The sequence below is a fragment of the Crocuta crocuta genome, unplaced genomic scaffold (assembly GCF_008692635.1).
Source record: "Crocuta crocuta isolate KB4526 unplaced genomic scaffold, BGI_CrCroc_1.0 scaffold13, whole genome shotgun sequence".
NCBI classification, from domain to species: Eukaryota; Metazoa; Chordata; class Mammalia; order Carnivora; family Hyaenidae; genus Crocuta; species Crocuta crocuta.
This window is the reverse complement of record NW_027530007.1, coordinates 7834943-7860520: the sequence shown is the minus strand read 5'-3', so window position 1 is coordinate 7860520 and position 25578 is coordinate 7834943. Positions and strand designations below refer to the sequence as shown.

Here is a 25578-nt window from a genome sequence, read left to right as displayed (position 1 = left end):
TTCTTTGAAGTGTTTACTTAGCTCAAGTCTGAAGCTCATGGACAGCTGACTGGGACGCTTTGGACAGTGGGTGCGTCTACAGGGCTGGGGCACCGTGCCCCTCGCCGCAGGCACGGAGGGCACCGGGCAGTCACCGCTCGCCCTGGGCGCTGGGGCCGCGACGTGCGGGGACCTTGCTCGCTGCTCCTGCTGCACGCGACAGGGACGCCTGGCCTCTGGCGGCAGGTGGGCCGTGGGCCACGCAGTGCGGCTCGTTTATGGCTACCAGACGCGGCATCGCTCGTGCGGGTGCATGGGGGTGCCCTGGGCACAGTGGAAGGCGTCCGAGAAAGCCGCCAGGTTCTGCAGCGAGCCCAGCACCCTGCGGGCAGCCAGGAGCCTGAGCCAGCTTGCCTGGGCGCTGGGGGGCAGGTGCTGGGGGGTGCGTGATGCACGCGGGGATGCAAGGGGCTACTCGCCTGTACTTCAGGGGGCTGTGAATGTCGGTCTTGATAGACTGTATGGCGAACTCAGGCCGGTAAGACCCACACCACACCTGTGGGTGCATGAGGGGCGTGGCCATGGGAGGGGGAGGGGCGGGTCTGNCCCAGGCGGGGGTGGGGAGGGCCTGGGGTGGCAGCACTGGGCGAGTGCTCCCATTTCTTTCTAGGCACAGGGGAGTCCCTCCTGTCCTGTCCCAGGCTGCCCCTTCTCAGGTGGGGGGAGGGGAGCCACTTCCCCACCCCCGCCCCCAGCTACATCTGAAGCCCCTCAGCTCCAGTCTCTGCATCCTTGTCCCCCAGGAAGCCTTCCAGGCTGACAAGCCCTGGCTCTGCCTGGCTTGCCCACTCAACGTGCCCCCGGAAGTACCCCAAAGCGGACGCCTTCCAGAAGCGTGAGGGGGAAACCGGTGCCCGGCTGGCAAGGCGGCAGGCGGGGAGGGGCCCATGGCTCCTACCTGGGCATAGTTGACGAAGAACAGCTGGTCGTAGGTCAGTTCCAGCCCCGGCAGCTGCTGGTCCTTGCCACCGTCCGCCATCCACTTGAGGTAAGCCTGCAGACACCATGCAGGGGCTGGGCCCAGGCCCGTCCTGGCTCCTGGGCTCAGCGCCGGTCTCAGGTCCGGGCAGAATGGAGGTCTGGCTCCCGGCCCAGTCCTCACGGAGGTCCGGCCTCAGCACCTTACGGCCCTCTGGGCACCCCGGGGATGGGCTCTCCTGCCCTACTTGCCCCGTGCTCATCTCCAGGCTACACCAGCTGGGCCCTGGGGGGCTCCCCTCTCACGCTGCCACACCGCGCCCGCCCAGGACGAGCCCCGCGGCCCGGTGCCTCAGGCCACAGGCGCCAGGACGATGCCACGGCTGGAGGGGACGTGGTGAACGTCACTATCGTGCTTGGGGATGGACAGTGGCTCCCCCGGGGCTCGAATGTTCAGCTAAGGTCGGGGTAAAATGTGGGCAGCACAGCCACCCGCGGCCAGGCTGGCTCCCCGGGGCCTTCCGTACAGATGGGGCAGGGTTGCGGGCGTGCCTCGGCCTGCGCAGGGCACGGTCTCTGCCTCACTGAGGCACCTGTGCCCCACACCCTTGAGGGGCCCCTGCTTGGACCCACCTTATATGCCTGCCGCACCCCTCCGTTGTCGGCGATGTTCTCCCCGAGGGTGCTGAACCCGTTCACCTGCACACAGGACACGACGGTCGGCGGCCGGGCTCCCTGCGGGCCGGGCTGGGGTTCGGGGGGCCCTGGCGGTGGCGGCACGGCCGACAGCTTGCTCTCACGTTTTGGTGGCCGGCCAGGTCCCAGGAGTAGTTCCCGTACTGGTGGATCATGCACTCCGACTGCTCCCGGAAGTGCTGGGCCGAGAAGTTGCTCCACCAATCCAGCATGTTGCCGTTCTTGTCAAAGTTCCGGCCTGGCGGGCAGAGGCGGGCTGCCCACACCGCCCTGCCTGCCCGGCGCCGGTCTCACCGCACGCCCTCCCGGGAGCCCCAATATCTAGAGCTCGTGTGTGAGCAGGAAACTGGCCGCCTCAGGGCACCAGCCTGCCTGAAGGGCTGGCACAAGCCAGCGGGCCGCTGAGGCCCGGGAGGGGGGCTCGGGTGGTCTACTAGGCCACCCCCAAGGTCAGGGTCCCAGAGACACCGTGGTTTGATGGCCCCGCTGTGATGTCCAAACTCTGTGGACCCCGGGGAAGGGAGCACGTGGTCCTGGGGGACATGAGGCTGCCCTTGTAGGTCCCGATGGCCAAGCCCTGTGGGAAAGCCAGCCTTCCCGGGGGTGTGGGGGGGCAGCTGGAGCCCCTGGGCGTGGTCACAGGCCGCTAGAGCCAGGCAGGGGGCCGCACCCTGTGGCGGGAGGTGGGAATGGCGGGTCAGCACTTCTCTGGGCTGGAGTGACGCCAGCCCAGGACCTGAAGCTTGAGAAGCCCNACTGCCAACCCAGGGGCCTGGGGGCGGGGGGGCGGGGAGCGGCCCGCCTGTGAGCTGGGGTCAGGGTCTGGCACTGGAGCCCTCATGTCCTCTCCCCCGCGTCTCTGCCACCGTAGCTCCCCTTCTCTGCCCTGGGCCTCAGCGTCCCCACCTGAGTCCTGAAGGGGTTGGACGGACACCTCCCACGACTGCTGCTCAGTGGGGAGGGGAGGAGGGGGCGTGACCCTCCCCACGCAGCTTCCCTACCGTTGTCATCAAAGCCGTGAGTGATCTCATGCCCGATCACCATCCCAATGCCCCCGAAGTTCAAGGCCTGTGGCTGCTCCTTGCTGAAGAAAGGGGGCTGCAGGATCCCCGCGGGGAATACTGCCCAGAGGGGGTGGAGGAGATGTGAGGCCCCTCGGCAGCCACCCCTGGGGCTCCTGCATCAAACCAAGTGGCCCGGAGGTGGGCCGCCACCACCCCCACGTTACAGACAAGACAATCCAGGCCCCTGAGGTCAGAAGCCAGGGCCAGCGTGCAGCAGACCCTAGCCCCCCCCATTCTCTGCTGCCTTTGGGACCGGAGTCTCCTGCCCCCCACCCCCATTCTCTGCTGCCCTCGGGACTGGGGTCTGCTGCCCCCCACCCCCATTCTCTGCTGCCCTCGGGACTGGGGTCTGCTGCCCCCCACCCCCATTCTCTGCTGCCCTCGGGACCGGGGTCTGCTGCCTCTCTCTCTAAAATCTGGCCCTACTACTCAGAGGTGAGGAGCTTCCGGCAGATGGGGTGAGGGCTGGAGTCCCTAGGTGGGGAGAGGTTCTCTCCTCCCAAGAACAGGCTGGAGGTCCCCCCAAGAGGGAGTGGAGGGCTTGGGTGGGTCACAGAGGGGCTCGCACGTACCGATCTGGTTTCGGTTTGGGGAGTAGAACGCGTTGACCACCGCCGCCCCGATGATCCAGCTGTGGTGAGCGGGCCGGTCACCTGGGGCCCGTGTCCCGGAGCCCTCCCTGCAGGCCCCTCCCGGCCGACCAGAGCCCCCGCCCTTAGGGCCCACGTCACAGTGGCCATGCCAGGAGACCAGCATTGCCCACAGCCGGGGCAGGGTCTGGGCAACCTGTGGATCAGAATCCTCCCCGGGCCTGGGGCCTGGGGCCTCCCTGGGCGGGGCTCTGGGTCAGGCCAGCTGCCCTTCATGGTCCCGGGTTCCCGAGTGCCGCCCCCACTCACAGGTTCTGGTCCACTTTCTCCCGAAGCTTCTTGAGGCTCCGCTGGGCACCAGCCTTGAGGTTCTGAAGACCATTTTCAAAGTACTGGTCCTCCGAGAAGTTCAGCTGCGGGAGGGGGGGAGGTCACTGCCGGGTGTGCAGGCGGGGGAGGTCAGGAGTGGCTGGGGACCCGCCTGGGGATGGCCTGGGAAGTCCTGCACGAGGCCAACAGGCGGTGGGTGCAGGGGTTGGGGTTGGGGGGCCAGTGCTGGCTCTGGGCCTTCATGCAACAGAGCGCGTTTCTTCTCCCTCCAACCTCAGTTTCCCCATCTGTAACAGAGGGGACTCTGGAGCCGCCTGCCCAGGGAGGTGGCAAGGCGGCACCACCTGCCAGGGCATCAATGGCTTATAGCTCACACGGCTGGTTCGAGGGCAGGGCGGCGGGGGGGTGAGGGGACAGGTGAGGTTCTGGAGGCCCCTGGGTGGGGGGGGCGCACGTTGGAATACTCCTCGTCCAGGTGCTTGTTCCTGTCCTCCAGGATGTATTCTGGGTACCCAATCTGCTCCCGGATGTTCATGGCCTGGGAGGACATTGGGACCGGTCGGTGACTGCCCCAGCAGGAGAGGCCCCCTGCCCCCTGCTCACCGCTGTATGGGTAGGGGGTGAGGGACTCGGCCCCCCTTGCAGGCTGTGCGGAGATTTAACGGGGACAGGGGTGGACCAGCTCAGCCCGAGGCCAGACTCCCACCCGACAGCCAGCCAGGGGTCTGACGGCCGAGGGTTGGGTGGGGTGGTACAGTCTCCACTTGACACTGACCCCTGAGGGGTCCTGCTCTGAGGCCGTAGCTACGGCCACCCCCGCTTGCTCCCGCTCGCTCCCAGGTGCCAGGGGGTCTCCCAGACTTGGCTTCTAGTTCCGCCTCTGCCCACAGCCCCATTCCGGCAAGCCACACCCAGCCTCGGTGTCCTGGTCTCTGAAGGGGTGTGATGACGGCCACCCTGTGCCCCCCTGCTGGGGCTGCCCTCTCTGGGCAGGACGCCCTGACCTCGGGGCTCCGGCCACCCACGCACCTTCTCCTGGGCCTTCTTCTTGGACGCCTCGTCCATCCAGCCCAGCTCATCCAGGGTCTCCACGAACACCTCCCGCACCTTGTCAATGAGCTTTCTGACCTGAGGAGCACACGGCCCTTGTCCTGCATGCCAGCACTGGGGCCCCGCTGGGGCCGGGCCGGGGTCCTGACTGCTGGTCCTTCTCCTGGGTGGGCCTAGGGCCTGCCCGCCCCTGAACTCACAGCCTGTACGGCCAGTCCCCTTTCCCAGGCAGGCCTGTAGGGCTGGGGGTGGGGCCTCTGGCCTCCCCATGTGACGGGGCGCCGGGCAAACGTGTGCTCCCCAGTGCCCCTGGGCACACACGTGCTGCCAGTGGCCAGCGGGGTCCCTGTGGGGGGGCGGCTGGGACCCTGCAGGGAGGGGCCACGGGCAGTGCCAGCGCAGGGCACCCACCGAATCCTTGCTGTCTCTGGGAAAGGCCTCCCTGACGTAGAGGGAGCCCACGGCGCTCTCCATGTTGCTGTTGACGTAGCTGACGCATTCTCGCCAGCGCACCTCCTCCACGGTCGTGCCGTAGAGCACCTGTGTGGCCGGCACCCAGTCACGCACTCACGCGCCACTGCTCCCCGGCCCTCGGCCTGGGCGCCCTGCGGCCATTCTCCCAGGGGCGCGGATGAACTCGGACTCCCCGGTGAGTGCTGGCAGTGGGCATGGCCACGGACGGGGTGTGCGGTTTCCGGGGCGGGCTCCCGACCCAGGCTGGGAGTCTGGCCTCTGCCCCGGCGCAGGGGCAGGGCCCTGCTCAGCCCCAAGTGCCCCCTTGCCCCCTGTTCCGGCCACCCTGGCCTGGCTGGCCAGCCCAATTCTGACCTCACGGACACCAGCCCCACCCCAAAGCACAGGCAGGTGTTGACTCTTGGGGGCCACAGGGGCCACATCCGGCTCAGCCGCCAGCCGCCAGCTCTCCGGGCCCTGATGGGTTTTCCCATCACCAAAGTGGAGACGCTTGGCCAGTCGTGTCTCCGCCCGACCCACCAAGGCAGAGGCTGTGACTTGCCCATCTTTCCCGTGCGCTGGAGGACCTCAGTCCGTCCCGTTTCTCTAGTGAAGAACCACGGGGTCCGCCTGACTCCCCTGCCCCTCGGGCCCCTGTTCATACCCCAACTGTGTGCTGCCGACGCCTTGGTCCCCCCGGCACCCTGCCTGGACGGTGCGCCCGTCTGCACTCTGCCTCCACGCCCCCTCTGACCGTGGTCTTGGAGCAACCGCCGTGACTACAGGGCCACCCGGTGGGTCCCCTGCCTCTGCCCTGACCGCAACCCCCCCCGCCAGCCGCCAGAATGACCACGTAAGCAGGACACCAGACTGTGGCTCCCGTTCTTAACACTCCGGCGGCTTTCGGGGCGCGTGGAACCCACTCTCTGCTCGTCCCACGATTGCGGCCCCCCAGGCTCCCCCTGACCTCATCTCCTTCCTTCCCACCACGTGGCCCTGGGGGGTCCTGCCTCAGGAACCTGCCCCCGATCTCTTCGTGTCTGGGTCGCTCTCGCCTCGGGGTCGCCAGCGTCACCCTCGCGGAGAGGCCGTCTCCGCCCTGTCCCTTCCTGTCATGTCCTACTTGTTGCTTTTGAAAGAGCAGATCTCCGTCATCGGCCGCCCCAGGAGGGCCGGCGCGGTCAGCCTCTCTCGCTCCGCCCCCGGCGCGGACCCTGGCGTTGGCCCAGAGCAGGTGGGCAGCCCGGGGAACTGGGTGGAGACCACGGGGCGGGGGCGGAGCCGGCTCGCGGGCCCCACTCACCTTGCGGTAGTTTGCCCGCGCCTCCTTGAACCGCTGGCTGAGGCTGCTGACGCGGTCCAGCACCAGGCGCCAGACCAGGTAGTTCTGCATGGTCCTGCGGGGGGGCGGGGGGCCGGCCTTCAGTGGCTGAGGGGCGCGCGCCCTCGGTCCGCGGCTGCAGGGCAAGCAGGGAGCTCACCCCACGCCTCTGGGGTCCCGCCCGCCCAGAGAAGATGCTCCCTGGGGACAGTCCCGTGAGGAGAGGCTGAGGCTGTGGGAGCAGCGGCCGAGACGGCGAGGCCTCCGGGGACCCCCCGGGGACCCCACCTGGCTGAGTAGACATCGATGATGTCCTCGAGGTTCTGGAGGTAGGGGATGCCGTAGACCACCACCTCTTCATCGGGCAGCAGTTTGATTTTGACAGAGGACAGCACAGATTGTATGAAGAGTGTCCAGTTAAACCCCTGGGAAGGAGGGCGTGTGGAGAAGAGGGAGAGGACAGAGAGGTAGACACAGCTCTTGGGCATCGAGGACACCCAGCTCCCGCCAGGGCACTCGGGGAAGACGAGGGAAGGCACGATGGCCTGAATCAGGGTGAAGGGAGGTGACGCCACCACAGAGCCTACAGGCTGTGAACAGAGATTATGCCAAAGTATTTGAAAACTTAAGTGTGATGGAAAAATTCCTGAAAAAAAGTTTAGCAACAATAAGAATATAGAGAAATAGAATACATATATATCTAATGAATACAAGAATCATAGAAAATACTGTCTCATGTGTAATAAACCGATCTTTAATTTAAGACATTCCCACGCAGAGATTCCTAGGCCCGTGTGGCTTTCCCGGCAGTTGCTGTCTGACATGTAAGGAAGACAGACTGCCGATCTTACCCAGCTTCCCAGAGAGGAAGAGAAAACTTTTCTGTCTGATTTATGAGGCCAAGAAAAAGTTTAACCCCCAAATAAGAATATTGTAAGGAAAGAAGGTAACAGGCTAGTCTCGTTTATGATCATAGATACAAAAATTCTATGGAAAATATTAGCAAATAGGATTTATCCACACCTATATAATATGGATAATACGTCACAACCCAATTTGATATTCAAGAAATTCAAGGTTGGTGTGTGAAATTGGAAAATCGAATCATGTGATTCACCATGATAACTGGATAAAGCAGGAAAATCACATCCTAATTACTTTTTTTATTAAAAATTTAAATTTTTTTTTCTTTTTTTTTTTTAGAGAGAGGGGGAGAGAGAGAGACAGAGCACAAGCAGGGGAGGGGCAGACGGAGAGGGAGACACAGAATCCCACGCGGACTCCAGGCTCCGAGCTGCCGGCACAGAGCCCGATGCGGGGCTGGAACCCACCAACCGTGAGACCGTGACCTGAGCTGACACTGGACACTCAACCGACCGAGCCGCCAGGTGCCCCAATCACGTCCTAATTTCAGTGGATGAGGAAGAAAGGCGTTTAATAAATTTTGCCGTCTGTTCGTGATAAACAGTCCTAGCGGACTAGAAAGAGAAGGCAAATTCAACAATCTGGTGAAGGGAATCTACGGACAAGCAGCAGCAGCAGCAAAGACAAAACCGTCCCCGCGACTGTAACAACGAGACAATGTTGTGTGTTTTTGAGGAAGGGGACACGGCCTCTACTCTGGTGACCCGGTGTCCCCGCCTCCTCAGTAAGACAAGTAAATGACGGAAAATCAGTAAGGGATTGAAAGGGAAGAAATAAAACTTACTGTTCACAAAGGACGTGATTTCAGGTGCACACAACCTGACAGGGCCCGCGGACAACGTGTGAGAGCGAGCACGTGCACGGAGTAAAACCGCCCTGTCTGGGGCCCCGCACACGAGAGCGAACGACCCCAAGGTCCACTACACAGGAAGACCTTTCCTAACGGCGTCGAAAACCGAAGGGCTAAGAACACGTCTGCTGGAAGATGAAGGCATCTTCGGAAGACCTTTCATACACTGCAGCTGGGGACGGCGACTCTGTCCCCTGGGGACAACGACTTAGAGCGAAGGTCTGGCGTCACCGCTCAAGGGGACATATGTGCGTTCCGTGCGTGGCCTGGCCGTCCCGTTCCCAGGTGCACGCAGGGACACCCCAAAAGACACGCACATGAATGAGCACGGCCACGTTAGTCAGAGGAGTCCAGAGCGTGATGTGGCCCAAAGGCCCTGGGGGCTCAGTCGGTTGAGCGTGCGACTTCGGCTCAGGGCATGATCTCACGGTGCGTGGGTTCGAGCCCCGCGTCGGGCTCTGTGCTGGCAGCTCGGAGCCTGGAGCTGCTTCGGATTCTGTCTCCCTCTCTCTGACCCTCTCCCACTGCCCCTGCGCGCTCTCTCTCTCAAAAATAAATAAACATTAAAAAACGGGTACAGCAGGGGCCGGCACTGCTGTGTTCTCAGAACTGACGACGCGGCAGTCAGCATGGGCCGCCCAGTGAGATGAGGTGAATGACGCTGAGACGTCGTTTCTACAAAACGCAGGAGGAGAGGAGCCCCGTGCAGGCAGGAGACCTACCTGGGTCCGAGGGGGGTGGGGGGAAGGGCCACGGGGAGGGTGTCAGTCTGAGCAAGGGCTGTGTGGACATGCGCGCGGACACAGGCCCAAGCGTTACAAAAGCAGCCCACACCAGACGGCCCGAGCCTGGCTTCCAGGACATTCCCCCAGGCCGCTTCGGCGCCACGTGGGCTGCAGGCCGCTGGGCTTCTCGCCTCTTTCCTCACTTCCCACATTTAGTACATCTGCAGATCCCGCTGCCTGTCTTCCAACTAGATCCGGAGGCCGCCCCTCTCACCGCGCCTGCTGTCCCCACCTGCCACCATTTACCGCCTGGTCCTCAGCGCGAGTCAAGTCTGTGCCCCAAAGCCCTGTCACGCAGCACCCGAGCCGGTGCCCTGGAGGAGGTCTGGCATCGTCCACCCCTTCACCCCCCGTGCCTCATCTGACCTCCGGTCACCTTGCAGCCCCTGCCTCACGACCTTGCCCTTGGCTGCCCCTCTGTTTGGGCCACACGTCCCAGTCGGTCCCTCCTCCAAGACGTCTCTCACACCTCAGCTTCGTGGTGCAGCCCCTCCTGGCTGGCCTTGCCCCACCCCCTCCATGGTCCCCCAAGGTGCCCGCTGGGGGCTGGGCGGGCTGTTGGGTTGGCCACTGGGAGCAGGTGCCAAGGAAGAGGGCAGGATCCAGGGGCCATAGAGCCTTCTGGAACACCAAGTGCCATGAACCCTGGGCAGGAGTCTCCCGAGTTCTGCTTTGTTCTTTGGCTCTAGGCACTTGGGTTTTCTGGTCAGGAGTCAGGAGCCCCAGTGTGTAGCCCACCCCTGTCCTCGGCCCTGACTCGGCTCTGTCCTCGCCAACCCCCCTGCCCCCTGACTCGGGCCTCAGCTGCTGCGTTTCTCTCCCTCCAGCCGGAGGCCCTGGACAAGCCGGTGGCTCTGGGCGGTCAGCCAGCTGAGTGCGGGGTTGGGAAGGGCGCAAACCCCCGGTCCCCTCGCCAGCACCCTGGGCAGAAGGCCTGGCCAGCAGGGAGGGCCTGGCGGGGGAGGGGAGGGGGCAGAGTCCTGTAGGGGTTCCCAGCAGGCCCTGGGGACAGAGTGTGCCGGGCAGGGGTCGGCTGGCTCTGGCACGTCGGCAGCCCCTCCCTGCCGGTCTCCTGCCCAGGGGAGTCGGGTCTTTGCTGCACCCGCCTCCCAGATGGGGTGGCCCTGCGCGCCTGGACGGCCCGGGGAACAGCAGCTGCCGCCCCCGGGTGAGAGTGTCCCTGGCCGCGTGACCTTGGCGCTCGCATCTTCCTGAGGGGCTGATGGGGGCAGGGCCTTACCTTCAGGCCAAACTTGGTCTGGAGCTCCGCCAGGCCCATCCTGTGGTACAGCGTGGTGACGTCGTGCCTCTCCTCCTGGGGGACCGTGGCCTGNGCCTCTGGGCCTCACGTTTGCCAGCTGCGTCTCCAGCTCCAGCACCTGCACCATCTCCTCCTGCACCAGGTAGCTGTTCTCAGGGACGTTCATGTCTGCGCGCAGCATCGCGGCCACCGACGTCATGAACTGCAGGTAGGCTTCCCGCACCTGGGCCGGAGGGCTCGGTTCGCGGTCTGGCGGCCTCAGCCGCCTGGGCCCCCATGGGGCTCTGAGTGGGGGCGGGGTGGGCCTAGGACGGGACGCAGGCCCCCGGCTGCTCCTGGGGCNGTCACGGCCTGCCGCCTAGAGCTGCACTCCCCACCCCGATCCCCGTGTCCGTGGACTTCACGGGACCAGAGAGACCTGGGCACGAAGTGCTGGGCGCACACAGCAGGGCGGGGCCAGGGCTGTCAGATGCTGGGCTGAGGGTGGGCCGCTCTAGCCAGGCTTGACTCGGCCAGAGGGTCGGGCGTTGGGCCCTGAGGGTCTGCGCCTGCCTGGCCCTGCCTTCTGCCTGCCTCAACCTGGGAGGGAGGGAGGGGCTTTCCTCCGCAGGGGGATCCACAGAAGCCACACCTCCACCCACGGCCCCAGGCGGGTCTCCAGCGCAGCTGCCCGGCCTGGCTCTCTCAGCTCCACCCGCCCACCCAGGGCTCCTTCTGTCAGCCACACTCGACTGTGCTCCTGGCTGGATTCATCCTTCACGGCCCAGCTCACAGCCCGCCTCCACCTGGAGGCCCACCATGCTGCTTCCTGGCCGTGGGCCCTTTCACAATGGCTCTTCCCTCTGCCCCGGCTTGCCGCTACCCGCTGCTTGTGTCCCTCCCTCCTGGGTCAGCAGCAGAATGGTTATGAGAGCAGGCCCTGCGCTCAGGTGGCCTGAGTTCAGATCTCAACGGGCCCTACGCAGTAGACCAGCAGTGTGGACCGCAGTCCTCCCCGGTGAGACGGGGCGAAGGGTGTGGGCCTCGGGGCCACCGGCTCAGCTGAGTCTGCCCTCCCACGTGGCCCGTGGTGTTTAGGGACTGTCCCTTTGATGGTGACGATGAAGGCTGGGCTTTGCTTGTCCACAGCCCTCAGAGCACCCGGCAGGTGTTCACAAAGGCTGCTGGGTGTGGGGGGGGGCAGGGGGCAAGGGGCCGCAGGGGCGGCAGGTGGGCCCTGAAGCCGCGGTGGGGGGGGCACCCTACTCACCTTGTGGTTGCTGCCTTCGTTGAAATAGTACTCCCGGGACGGCATGCCCAGGGTGGGCTGGTCTATCTGGAGACACAGAGGGTGTGACCCCGGGCAGGGGCTGGGGTCCCCACAGCCTGGCTGAGGAGGACGGCAGCTCTCTCCACTCCCCGCACACTGGGGTGCCCAGTGGGAACAGGGCTCCGCCCGGAAGGGGACGGGCCCGTGCGTGTGTGGACACCTGGCACCCCGGCCCTGCTCTGTGAGTGACGGGCGGACGGCCTCTGGGGACACTCTGAGGGGTGCGCTGAGCAGGTGACCCACGGGGTGCGGGCCACGTGCGGGCCCTCCCTGCACGGGGTGGGTTCGCTGTGGCCAGCGGTGGCTTTCTGGGGTCCGTTTCCCTGCCCTGGCGCCAAAGGCCAGGACACACGGTTGGGGGAGCCGGCTCGGCCCGCAGCTGACACCCCGGGCGGGACAGGGCTGAGAGCAGGGCCCTGCGAATGGCCCCGGGGCTCACGTGCCCCTGGCCACAGCCCTGGGAGCGCCCCCGGCCTGCCCCGCCCCCCGCCGCGCGGCGCGTACGTAGATGATGTTCCGGCTGGAGTTCTGGTCGTCATTCCAGATGAACAGGTCGATGAGGACGCGCCTGTTGAACTGCGTGCTCATCAGGGCCAGCTGCTGCTCCAGCTCCCACCTGGGGCCTGGGGGGGCGGCGCCTCGTGCTGGACACCCACTGGGCTCCCGGGGGGCCCGGCCAGACCCTCACCGGGTGGTGAACCCCAGCCTCCTAACCCAGAGCTCGGGGGACATCGGGGACCCTGCCTGGCTCGCGGTGGCAAGCACGCCCGCGGGCCCCGGCGCCAAGGGCCTGCTTGGGGACAACAGGTGCCTCCCGTGCCCCGCCCCCGCGCCCTGGGTCTGGGAGGTGAGTCCCCCCCACAGGGGTGGGGAGGCCGGCGCTCTGCAGAGCGGGGAGCCCGCCGGCAGCAGGTGCGACCTCGCCCGCCTGAGCCTGCGAGGCCTCGGCCCCAAGGAGCCCCAAGCGGTGGCCGCCTGTCTGCAGAGCGAGGCCGCCCCCCGGCCCTGGCCTTACCTACACTCTCGTTCCACTTGTCCATGGTCACCGGCCAGCCTCCCATCAGATCCAAGATGTTCAGCAGGGGCTTCGAGTCCCGTTTCTCTATCACGCCTGAGAGGGAAGGAGGGGGAGTCACCCCCCAGACGCCCACCTTCGCACAGACCCGTGGGGACGCGGCACGCCCGGCACAGAGCGCGGCCCCCCTCACACGGGGACAGGGAAGGGCCTGGGAGGAGCAGAGATGGACGCAGGTGTGACGGGGCCGGGGACTGACCGAGGCAGACACACTGGCAGGACACGGGGCGTGGGAGGGGGGCAGGCAGCTGGGTGGTGGGGGAGCCAGGTCGCTGGAGGCCTTGTGGCCCAGGGGTGCTGCACGGGGTGGGGGGCTCAGCCCACGGCCAGCTGAGCACACCGGACTGGACGCGAACAACTTCTGCCCGGCATCGAAGGTTGGGCAGGGAGCTCGGGAACTTGGGTCACAAATAAGGTGAAGGTCGGGGTGCAGAGGTGGGGCCGCCGGGTCACTTGGTTTGTTGGAGACTCACAGGGAGGCAGGGGCGTGAGGGAGCCTCATGGTGGAAACAGGGAATGTTCCAGGGGAGCCCAGGGGGGCCGGGGTTCCCGGAGGCAGGAGCCCCACGTGAGCACTGGGGGCCGCACGCGGCTTCCTCCGCAGTCAGAGGTGGGGACAGAACAGGGAACCATTGATACTAAGGAGGGCGAGTGGTCCCTGCAGAGCAGCTGACACTGGGAGCGGGGCTTGCAGACCCCCAGGCGGGGGCGTGAGGGGAGACAGGCCAGAGGGGTGTGGGGTGTGGGAGAGCTCTTCCTGGGAACCAGAGCACGGAGCAGCTTCGTAGCAGCGCCCGGGTGTCCACACACCGACACACACACACAGAGACGCACACGGACACACACGCATGTGCGCCTTCCCTGGGGCTTCTCGGTGCACCCCCACCATTGACCCCCTGCCTGGACAGTGTGACCCAGGCTGGGGTCAGGGTGTAAACAGGGTCGCAAGTGGCTGGCAGTGAGTCCCTGTCCCCCGCAGGAGCCCGGACCCAGCGGCCAGGTAGAGGCAGAGCCTCTGTGGCCATGAGTCCCGAGTGGCCTCTGCCATGCTCTGCTGGGGGGGCTGGCGGGTCCAGCAACCCCCCCACCCCCCAACTCACTCTCCTCCATGCAGGAGCCCCTCCCGACTCACTCTCGTCCATGCAGGAGCCCCCCCGACTCGCTCTCATCCATGCAGGAGCCCCCCCGACTCGCTCTCATCCATGCAGGAGCCCCCCCGACTCGCTCTCATCCATGCAGGAGCCCCCCCGACTCGCTCTCATCCATGCAGGAGCCCCCCCGACTCGCTCTCATCCATGCAGGAGCCCCCCCGACTCGCTCTCATCCATGCAGGAGCCCCCCCGACTCGCTCTCATCCATGCAGGAGCCCCCCCGACTCGCTCTCATCCATGCAGGAGCCCCCCCGACTCGCTCTCATCCATGCAGGAGCCCCCCCGACTCGCTCTCATCCATGCAGGAGCCCCCCCGACTCGCTCTCATCCATGCAGGAGCCCCCCCGACTCGCTCTCATCCATGCAGGAGCCCCCCCGACTCGCTCTCATCCATGCAGGAGCCCCCCCGACTCGCTCTCATCCATGCAGGAGCCCCCCCGACTCGCTCTCATCCATGCAGGAGCCCCCCCGACTCGCTCTCATCCATGCAGGAGCCCCCCCGACTCGCTCTCATCCATGCAGGAGCCCCCCCGACTCGCTCTCATCCATGCAGGAGCCCCCCCGACTCGCTCTCATCCATGCAGGAGCCCCCCCGACTCGCTCTCATCCATGCAGGAGCCCCCCCGACTCGCTCTCATCCATGCAGGAGCCCCCCCGACTCGCTCTCATCCATGCAGGAGCCCCCCCGACTCGCTCTCATCCATGCAGGAGCCCCCCCGACTCGCTCTCATCCATGCAGGAGCCCCCCCGACTCGCTCTCATCCATGCAGGAGCCCCCCCGACTCGCTCTCATCCATGCAGGAGCCCCCCCGACTCGCTCTCATCCATGCAGGAGCCCCCCCGACTCGCTCTCATCCATGCAGGAGCCCCCCCGACTCGCTCTCATCCATGCAGGAGCCCCCCCGACTCGCTCTCATCCATGCAGGAGCCCCCCCGACTCGCTCTCATCCATGCAGGAGCCCCCCCGACTCGCTCTCATCCATGCAGGAGCCCCCCCGACTCGCTCTCATCCATGCAGGAGCCCCCCCGACTCGCTCTCATCCATGCAGGAGCCCCCCCGACTCGCTCTCATCCATGCAGGAGCCCCCCCGACTCGCTCTCATCCATGCAGGAGCCCCCCCGACTCGCTCTCATCCATGCAGGAGCCCCCCCGACTCGCTCTCATCCATGCAGGAGCCCCCCCGACTCGCTCTCATCCATGCAGGAGCCCCCCCGACTCGCTCTCATCCATGCAGGAGCCCCCCCGACTCGCTCTCATCCATGCAGGAGCCCCCCCGACTCGCTCTCATCCATGCAGGAGCCCCCCCGACTCGCTCTCATCCATGCAGGAGCCCCCCCGACTCGCTCTCATCCATGCAGGAGCCCCCCCGACTCGCTCTCATCCATGCAGGAGCCCCCCCGACTCGCTCTCATCCATGCAGGAGCCCCCCCGACTCGCTCTCATCCATGCAGGAGCCCCCCCGACTCGCTCTCATCCATGCAGGAGCCCCCCCGACTCGCTCTCATCCATGCAGGAGCCCCCCCGACTCGCTCTCATCCATGCAGGAGCCCCCCCGACTCGCTCTCATCCATGCAGGAGCCCCCCCGACTCGCTCTCATCCATGCAGGAGCCCCCCCGACTCGCTCTCATCCATGCAGGAGCCCCCCCGACTCGCTCTCATCCATGCAGGAGCCCCCCCGACTCGCTCTCATCCATGCAGGAGCCCCCCCGACTCGCTCTCATCCATGCAGGAGCCCCCCCGACTCGCTCTCATCCATGCAGGAGCCCCCCCGACTCGCTCTCATCCATGCAGGAGCCCCCCCGACTCGCTCTCATCCATGCAGGAGCCCCCCCGACTCGCTCTCATCCATGCAGGAGCCCCCCCGACTCGCTCTCATCCATGCAGGAGCCCCCCCGACTCGCTCTCATCCATGCAGGAGCCCCCCCGACTCGCTCTCATCCATGCAGGAGCCCCCCCGACTCGCTCTCATCCATGCAGGAGCCCCCCCGACTCCCTCTCGTCCATGCAGGGGCCCCCCCATCTCACTCTCGTCCATGCAGGAGCCCCCAAACTCACTCTCATCCATGCAGGAGCCCCCCTGACTCGCTCTCGTCCATGTAGGAGCCCCCCCGACTCACTCTCGTCCATGCAGGAGCGGTATAGCATCTTGGCTTTCTGCACAGCCGGCCTGTCCTTGGCGGCGGATTTCTCCAGCACCCCTGTGTGAAGAGGAGGGGGCAGGACAGCGGCCTGAGGCAGCTGCCGGGAGAGCCAGGCAAAGGTCCTGGTACCCCCCCAACCCCCATTCAGCGAGAGGAGGGCCCCCTGCCCCCACTCTGTCTTTGTCCCAGGCAATTTCTTCTCCCCTGGCCCCAATGGCCCCACGGACACCCTTGAGTGGGGCAGACGTACAGCCTCACCCAGCTCCACCCCCAAGGTCACGGCCATCTCACCTTTGAGGATGACCTCCAGCTTGTCTCGAAGGACGTCGAAGACGCTGTACCGGGAGTTGGTCTCGGGGATCACGTGGTGCCGGAGCCAGCCTCCACACGCGTACTGGTAGAAGTCGTTACATGGTTCCATGGATGGGTCCATGTTCTGGAGGATCCTGGCGGCTGCTCGACCCCAAGGGGTGGAGAGGGAGAGGGGGACCCAGTCGTGGGTGGCTGCTGCACTGTTTGCTATTCGATAATGGCTGTGCGCCCTTGGGGGTGTTAGTCACCTTCTCTGAGCCTCGGTGAGGTTGGAAGCAGGATTCAAGTTCTGGGTCTATGACTTATTAGCCATGTGACCTAGAATCCCGTGACCTCTCCCAGGATGCCCCAAGTACGACGCTGGGGCAGCGGCCAGGGCTGCCTGGCTCCCAGGAGGCGTTCAGAGGGTCTGCAGCAGGGGGTGGGGGGCCCTGATCCGTCACGGGGAGTCTGTCTGCTGTCAGAGGAGATGCCTTTGCCCAGCGTCAGGAGCCTGCAGCGTCAGTGGTCTGGTTCCCGGCTGAAGGCTCGCGGCCGGATTCCGCACTGGGCACCCCCCCACACCAGGGCCCTCCCTCGCCCTCTGTCCCACTTGGCTGGGACCCACCAGCGCGGATGCTCGTCCGCCACCCCAGCGTGGGCAGAAAAACCTCATTTCTGAGATTTTTACTGATGTTTCTTCAGACGGTTTTCACTATTTTCCATCTGCAAATAGCAACATGTGGCCCCCAATGTTAAGAGAAATTTGTGGGAGGAAACTTGTATGTTCATGTGACCTTTCTTTCTGTAACAGCAGGAAAGAGCCCTTGGCCCCGAACTACCTTCCTCCCTGTCACAGGGGCCTCGTGGGCGCAGGGGCCGCTTCCTGGGGGCGGGGGGCACGGCGCTGGGCAGCGGGAACAGACCTGCGTTCCTCACCCACTGCCCACCAGCCCCATGCCGTGTCTTGGGGTGGCTCCCCTTGGCCTTGGGGAGGAGGCCCTGGGGCAGGGCCATGGGAGGTGTGGGGGAAGGGCTTACCTGCTATCACACAGCCAGGGGTGGTGCAGATTTCGCCCATCGCCCGGGGCCGTTGGATGGCTGTGGGCAAGATGCAGCATGAGCGAGTGGGGGCGCGGAGGGACGGGGCACAGGTGAAGTGGGTCTGCTGGGGCGGGCAGGGCCTCAACCCACCCGCAGCTCAACCCACCGCCCGAGGGCCGGCCAATCTGGGGTCCTCCCCAGGTGGCCCAGGCCTGGGGCCTTACGAGAGGAAGAGGGCCCTCACGACCGCACGCTGGTTGAGCCCTGCACGCCCCCAGGCTGACCCCCGGGCTGGCGGTTCTGCCTCCCTGCCTGTCTGCCAGCCAGCTCTCGCCCCCGTCAGGGCACCTCCTCCAGGCAGGGCGCCGGTGGTGCTCATCTCTGCACACTATGCCCCCCTGGCCCCCCAGCGGGCCTAGCTGGTCGTATAAATGTGCACCTGCCTGGTCTCAGGGACGACGTCCCTGAGGAGCCTGGGGAGCAGGGGACTTGCGCAGGCGCCGGTGGCTGCACCCCTGCCCCTGGCCTGTCTCCGTGGGACTCGGGGGCCCGTGCTGCACACCACCCACGGAGGCCCCGTCTCCAGCCCACCTGCTTGGGCCGTGTTTTGGAAGGGAAGGCAAAGCTACCTCGGGGTTTTCGTTTTACAATGGTCCTCTCTTCCTTTGAGAAGCAAAGCCGGGTAGGAGAGGGCGTCGGCTGCTCCCCTGGGGAGAAACAGAGCACTCAGCCCTCCGCCTCCCCTGCTGGGGCTCCCTGCTGGGGGCACCCTGGGGGTTTCCTGCGGTGCGGGGGTGGGGAGTCCAGGGCGCTCTGGGGGGCTGCCTGCCTCCCTGTAGCCAGGACGTGTCACCAGGGAACCCAGCAGAGCTTATCCCTGAGTGGGAGGGGGAGGGGGCTCCCCGGGGGCTCCCCGGGCTTGCCCACCCCCACTCTCCAGACCCACCCCCATCTGCCTGGGTCCGGAGGGCTCCTGAGGCAGAAGTCTGCCTTCCTTCCCCTCAGTGAAGTCCCCTTTGACTTCCTCTTCTATCTCAAGGTCGTGGGCCACACATATGCAAGGTGGGCAGCTGCTGGGGTCCAACCGAGGCAGGAACAATAAGCTTGTGTAGGGGACAGGATGTCACTTTCACTCTCTGCCTCACTGGCCACCACCCTCCATCTGTCCCCCGCAGAGGGCAGGGGCATCACCCGGGCAGCGTCTGGATCTTCCGGGTGGGTGGGGACTCGGCCTGGATGGGGTAGGGGAGGCGAGGTGCAGGGAGAAGGCCTGCGGGGCCTGGCCACCTACAGACCCAGCGTGTGGCCCAGTCACCCCTACTAGGGAGGCACGTGGAGACCTGGCGGGAAGGAGGGACGGGACCTCACGCAGGTCAGAGGGCGCGGGAAGCTCCCGGAATGTGGGGTGCTCCCTGGGGTCCGGGCCATGGGAAGACACACTTATGAAACGTGGGGTCTGGGGATGTTTCTCCCCCACCTGCTATTGTGGCTCTCTGCACCCACCATTTGTGCGCCCATCAGCCCGACATTTGCTGATTGTTACGAGTCTGCCCCGGCGCCGGGCACCGAGCATTCAGGTACGAGTCCGGCATGGGCCCTGCCTCGGGGAGCCCTGGCCCCGTGGGGAAGGACGGCGGCGCTGATGGGAAGCGGAAATGCAGCAGCAAGTGGGTGCTCAGGCATGGCTGGCCCACGGGGTTTGTCAGAGCCTTGGGACAAGAGCTAGACCTCGGACCCCAAAGGGCCGCACCCTCAGTGGCAGTGGACAAAGACATCTGAGCTCCCGTGAAAGACACGACGAAGGGGAGAGGGATTCTTGCCTCTGATTAGGGCGCAGAAAGTTGAAAGAGACTGTGACTCCCTCCCTGGCCGGGAGAACGAGCTGCAGCAGCCGCGATGCAGGGGTTTGTAGGCGCCCACCCGAGAGCTGCAGACGGGAAACCCGCAGAAGCCGCAAGCTCCAGACAGGGACGCGCCCTCCCCGAGGACAGGGACTTATGACCGCGCTCCCCTTGGAGCCACGGCGCGAGGAGGGTGGTCCTCCTCAAAGGGGCGCCAGGTTGGAGGAGTGTGTAAGGCCCCCAGCACTGGAGCTGGCGCAAGGGATGGGGTCCCACGCTGCTCTGCCACCCGCCAGGCGCTTGTCCCGGGGGGCAGGGAAGCCGAGAGAAATCCCTGTGCGTGAAGATGAAGCTACGGCAAACGCGGCCCATCATCCAGAAAACCCCAAAACACTCCCCAGAAGCGGACTCGGGGACCAGCTGTCAGAGTTGGTGGCAGTCCTTAGCGATTATGCTAACGAGGTTAAAGGATCTGATACAAAAGATGGGAAACACGGAGGTACATGGCGCACGTCAGCAGGTACACGGACATGACCAGAAAGAAGCAAAGCGAAGAATTTGTTCTGTCGGCGTCACAGTATGCTGAACCTGCACCGGGAAGGGTCTGCACCGACAGAAGTCACCCCGACCAGTGCCCAGCGGAGAGCGGCAAGACCCACGGAGCAGAGCAGAGGCCGCAGAAGCCCCAGACGGCGCAGCCAGCTCGGAAGCCAGCTTGGCAACTCGCCACGGAACCAAAGAGAAGCGGTGTGACGCCGCAATTCCACGCCAAGGTGTTTCCCCAGCTGGTGGGAAAGCTGACGTCCACACGAAAACCTGCGTGTGAATTTTATAGCAGGTGTTTTTGTGTGTAATTCTGCAACCATGGGGTCCTTCAGAAGAGTCATGAAGAAATAAACCGTATCACATCGTACAGTGGAATTATTGTGAAACAATGAAGAGAAATAAGCCAGGGGTGCCTGGGTGGCTCAGTCGGTTAAGCGTCCGACCTCAGCTCAGGTCATGATCTCACGGTTCGTGGGTTCGAGCCCCACGTCGGGCTCCGTGCTGACAGCTCAGAGCCTGGAGTCTGCTTCAGATTCGGTGTCTCCCTCTCTCTCTGCCCCTCCCCTGCTTGTGCTCTTTCACTCTCTCAAAAATAAACAAACGTGAAAAAAAAAAGGCAAAAGGAGCCTTCCATCAGTGCGCAGCCGTCGTCAGTGAAGTTGGTCCCCGTGGGAATGCAGGTTGGCAATCCTCAGACCAGGATGCATGAACACTGGGACTGAGTTAGGTAAGCAGTGGATGGCAGAAGGCCAGACTCCTCACNGGGTGGGGGGTTGGGGGGGCTGGAAGGAACTGACATAGACACACGCGGTTCCTACACGCGGATGAGCACGCACACACGTCATCACCCGTCAGCTGAGAGTGGCTGGAAGCAAAATGACCCAGCAGCAACGATGACATCTAGGAACCCGAGAGTGGCTTCTAACACTGTCACCCAGTAAAGGGAGCCGGGGCCCTTGGAGAAAGGCCGGGTTCTCTAACAGGGACAAAAAATATACAGGACGAGCCTGGAACATCTCAAAAGTCCTCTTCTCTGGAATCCCAAGGCCGCAGCGATGGGGGATGGTCAGAGGAGCACCGAAGCCCGCGGATAGCGGCCCCCGCGGCCAGAGCTGGAACAATTTGAACAACGCAAATTAGAAGTGGATTCTAATCCAGGGTGTAAGCTCCATGTGTGTGAGTCCAGGCTGACATAGCTGCATCACTGAATAAACACATAAGTGGGGGACATAGATAAATCCCCCGTACAGAAGAAATCCAAATGCTTTACGGAGGTGCTCCGCCTGGAGGGACGTGGATTCTGACTCCCCACCCCTTGGGTGTGAGCTGTCCTTGGTGACTTCCTTTCCAAGGGGACGGTAGGGAGAGTGAAGAAAGTAACTTTATGGTGTAGACACCTGACGGACGACATTCTATGCCTAAGCCACGTGGTCATGGTCGTGACATGATGAGTCATCGTAAGTATGGACCCCTCGGTTACAGGCTTCCTCCCCAAAACACATCACCCCGGTCTAACCGTGAGAAAATCCCACCTGAGACACATTCTACAAAATACGTGGCCAGGTCGCCTCAAAACTGTCCAGCTCATAGAAACGAGGGGAGGCTGATGGTTCACAGCCAAGAGTAGCCGGCGAAGATTCCATGAATGACGTCAGGGCGCACCCTGCAGGACCCTGGGACAGAACAGGGCCGAGGGCAGAACGGAGGGCGTCTGAACAAAGTAGAGCCCTAGTTAACAGTCACCGGGGCGCCTGGGGGCTCAGTCGGCTAAGCGTCCGACTTCGGCTCAGGTCCCGATCTCACAGTTGGTGGGTTCGAGCCCCGCGTCGGGCTGTGTGCTGTCAGTGCGGAGCCTGCTGCAGATTCTGTGTCCTCCCCCACTCTCTCGCTCTCAAAAAACAAACACTAAAAAAATATATAAAGGTTGGCCTTGATTGGAATGACTTCTATTCCCTCCCTCTGTCACCACGTCCTGTCTCTCTGTCTCAACAAAGGCCACAGAAATCTCAGGTGGAAAAGAACCCTCCTCCCTGGAGAACGAGCACAGGCTGGTCGTCAGGCAGGTGCCCGTAGGGGCTCACGCGACCGTGTGGCCACGGAAACGTCAAGCTGAGACCCTCGTTATAAGCAGGTGGTCTCCCCAGGTGCTTGATGGAAACAAACATGCCTTCTCTGGAGGGAAACTGCTCGGCCCGAGAGACACAGGCCCCGCAGGTAAAGGCGGTGCGAGCGCACGGATTCACGCTGACAGCGACAGGCCTCCGTGGGTGTGAACAGCACGGCAGAACCGTCAACCCTGAGGATTTCGTGTTCTAGGGCTCTGACCCCAAATGCCCGGGCATCGCGGGCCCCAAAGCTCGACTCCTCCCCCATCCTGTCGCCGGAGGGCGTTTGCTCCCTCCCTGGCCTGTGGGCTGGCCTCTGGGCCAACAGAGTGAGATGGAAGGGATGCTAGTCCAGTACGGAGCCCGGCCCTGGGGCCCGAGGGCTTCGAGCCGTCCTCCTTGACTCTGCCCGGGCCCACTGCTGGTCCGCGCAGCGGGTGCGGTTCACACGGAACAGAGTCGGACGGGGTGGGCTGACTCCCGCCCGGCTGTGCGCCTCTGCGTGTCCCAGTAGACGATGCTATTTCAGCCCCCGCGCATCGGGGCACCTTGTGAGGAAGCGGTAAACGAATCCCAGTATATTTGAAGAAGTAAAGGACACGATTAAAAACAAGGGCAGGAAGCATTTAAAAAGAACCAGCGTGTGAAAGAATAAATTATAAATTCTAGAAACACAAAAGAATGTAGTTGCCGAGATTGCATTTCTGGATTTTTCCCCTGTTTATTTTGCCAACTGAAACCTAAGTGACGGCGTATCGCTGTAATTACACGGTGTCGTCGAAACCTTTACGCGCTGCAGGTGCAGACATATTCAGATATATTTTTGGAGAATCAACGTTCTGCAAAATGCAGCCAACATTTTAATTTGTAGCTGAGGGAAGGCGGTGTCCTAAAGGGTATGTTATTCTAAGTCATTGCAGGTAATCTTGGGGAGAATCTCTGCAGCTCTAACACAGGTGAAGAGAGCTTTAGTGGGTTGGATTTTAGTCCAGAAGAATTCACCCAGGATGCAGGACGAAGAGACGGACCCTCCCAGAGAGGCACGCAGGGTAAAACGGGAGGTTGAGGACACACGCAACCAGAGTTTACAACAGAGAAGAGAGGTCACGAGGGAGACACAGTATCCAGAGAGTGTACGACTTCCCACAGTGCGGACATGGTACTGATGCTGAGCCTCAGGAATCACAATGTGTCCACAGCAGAATAAACACAAATTTTCGCAGCTCAATGCCTCGTGGTGAAAGTGAAAAATACCAGAGGCAACGGAAGCACAGCTCGGAGGGCAAAGAACCAGTTAGATGGGCCCAGATTTCTGCACAGCGGCTGCAGAGGCCAGAAAACCCCGAGGACAAATCTTCAAGCCGTCGAGGGAGAACTGGGTCCAGATTTGTCTCACCAGCTAAACTATCACTGAAGGATGGGCAATGGGGGGTGGGGGGCAGAGAGAGAGAGAGAATCTCAGGCAGGCTCCACGATCAACATGGAGCCCAGTGTGGGGCTTGATTCCATAATTCTGGGGTCGTGACCTGAGCCAAAATCGAGAGTCTGATGTTTAGCCGACTGAGGCTCCCAGGCGCCCCTGCCACGGAAGAATTGTGACCGCGGAGCTCCCCACGCCTGCCTGACCACGAGAAACGCCTCAAGTGTCCCTCATCGTACAGACGTTGAAGCCTATGGGGGACTGAGTGCGGCTTCACCCCAGTTCACAGGCCAAGGTCCTGGCTCCCAGTGTGACTGGCTGAGGAGGTGACGAAGGTTGAGTGCGGTCATCAAGGAGGGACACCAGAGCGCCCTCTCTCCGCCACGGAGACGAGGGCACAGCGGGACGGTGGCCGGCTACAAGCCAAGAAGAGAGTCCTCTCCAGGAGGTCACTTGGCCGGTGGCTTGATCCCGGACTTCCATCCTCCAGAACGGACAGCACGAGCCGTCTGCTGAGGAAGCCGCCCAGGCCCCGGGTCTGCAGGTATAAGAACTGCCCCGGGTCATTCTGATCATCAAGCCAGTTCCGCAAACGCTGTCTAAACCGGTGCAGACGACCCACCTGGGGATTAAAGGCAGATTCTGACCCAGGAGGCCTGGGCCGGGCCCTGGGCCTCCGAAGACCTGACGAGCTCCGCGGGGAGGCTGACGCCCCCGGTCCACAAACCACACCTTGAATAGGAGGCTCCAGAAGTACGCGCTCTGGAGTCGAGAGAAACGGTCTCATGAGGACTGCCTGAGACGGAAGGTGGAAGAACAGAGAAACCGAGTGCGAGGTGGGAAAAGTGAGCGCGGTGAGAACATGGAGTCGGCGTAGAAGAGACTCGCTCTGCTCTAAACGGCGCGTTGTTTGCAAGGTGTGGGGAGGGTCCATGAACCGAGTGCCTCACCACTAACCGGGCGCACGGCAGTCTCAGGTAGAGCGGGTCTGCTTCCTGCTTGGGACGTCAACAGCCCCACACGGCACCGCGCCCGCCCCGAAGACACGAGGAGCCAGACGGTCCGCACACGGCAGTGTCCCTACAGCCGGTCTAGGGCCCGAGGTCAGCGGCAACTTGGGAAACAGAGTTTCAGAGAGCGATGACCCTCCAAGGAGGGACGGTAGCGACCCCCACCCCCCACAGGACCCAGGAGTGAGACTGGTCACCATACACATGGTCAGAGGGACTGAGGTACAACCGTCACGCGTTCTTAAAGGCCAGCGTGTGCCTTAGCTTGCTGGTTTGGAGCATCCGGAGGCGATGCTGCCTCGCTCACATGGCCTTCAGCAGGTGCCGACGAGAGACACGGGGGGCAGCTCTCAGAAGGCCAGAGAGAGCCCCCCTCCGAGGACAGGCGTGCAAGGGGTCGTCTGCTTCCTCTGAGGCACACGGGCCGGGTTCCCCCTGCTCGCCTGGACCTTCCTCTTGTCGGGAGCAAGAGCTGTGAGCCTCTGGGGAAAAGGTGGTAAACCCTCTCCCTGGCCCGGGGACCAGGCAGGACTCCACTGGTTGGGGGGAGGGTCAGAACTAAAAGTCCCCTTCTAGCCCCAGGGGAGAGGGACAGGACACCCCTGTGGCCCCAGCATCTTAGGACGACATCAAGCTGAGAGCTGCTGCTTCTGGGGGAAGGGCAGGACAACTCAGGGTGAAGCAAAATTTGGTGGACGTGGGGATCGGCCAGGGCTGCTCCACTCCAGGGCCCAGACGCGGCCGGTACATCAGAGCCCCCTGCCCCCAGCGTGAGCCGACCACCCATGAGCAATGACCACTTACCCTTTGCGGAGGGACAAAGGCGCGGAGACAGACCCCACTGTGTCGCAGGCATCCGGGGACCACCCTGAGTGAGGCCGAGGGGAAAACACAAGGTAACAGCAGCCCATTGCTGAGGGCTCCGATTCTGCGGTGCATCGAGGGCAACAAGAGCAAAAGCAAAAGCCGGAAGCTAACTGCTGACTCGACGAGTCGGAGCCCACACGCCTGCAGACAGCACACAGGTCCCTGTTTCCAGCTGCAAATACTATTTGCCTTGGTCTCTACTCTTCCTCGCGATATTCAGGATTCAGTGAAAATGCATGAGGTACATGAAACGCAAGAAAAAGCAGTCCGCTGCCACAAGACAAAGTCATCGAACAAACTAGGTTCACAGAGGGGCGCCGGGGGCTCGGCTAGTTGAGTGTCCAACTCTTGATTTCAGCTCAGGTCACGATCTCACGGTCTGTGGGTTCCAGCCCCACGCTGGGCTCTCACTGTGAGTACAGAGCCTGCTTCAGATTCTCTATCCCCCTTCCTCTCTCTGCCCCGCTCCCTCTCGCGCGCTCTCTCTCAACAATA

General features: G+C 63.6%; 1 protein-coding gene across 1 annotated transcript; it reads right to left on the bottom strand.

The window, feature by feature from the left end:
• MMEL1 (membrane metalloendopeptidase like 1) lies at positions 1 to 25064 on the bottom strand. The gene is given in 23 exon segments (XM_077763890.1): positions 1 to 361; positions 459 to 535; positions 938 to 1033; positions 1591 to 1656; positions 1758 to 1891; positions 2655 to 2774; positions 3290 to 3348; positions 3617 to 3720; positions 4092 to 4175; positions 4667 to 4765; positions 5099 to 5227; positions 6444 to 6537; positions 6750 to 6886; positions 10261 to 10368; positions 10370 to 10504; positions 11531 to 11596; positions 12095 to 12213; positions 12606 to 12701; positions 15936 to 16016; positions 16251 to 16412; positions 17292 to 17351; positions 17924 to 18001; positions 25021 to 25064. Coding segments are annotated over 21 exon segments (2106 nt in total). The 5' UTR covers positions 17332 to 17351; positions 17924 to 18001; positions 25021 to 25064; the 3' UTR covers positions 1 to 261.
• Between the last annotated feature and the right edge of the window lie 514 nt (positions 25065 to 25578).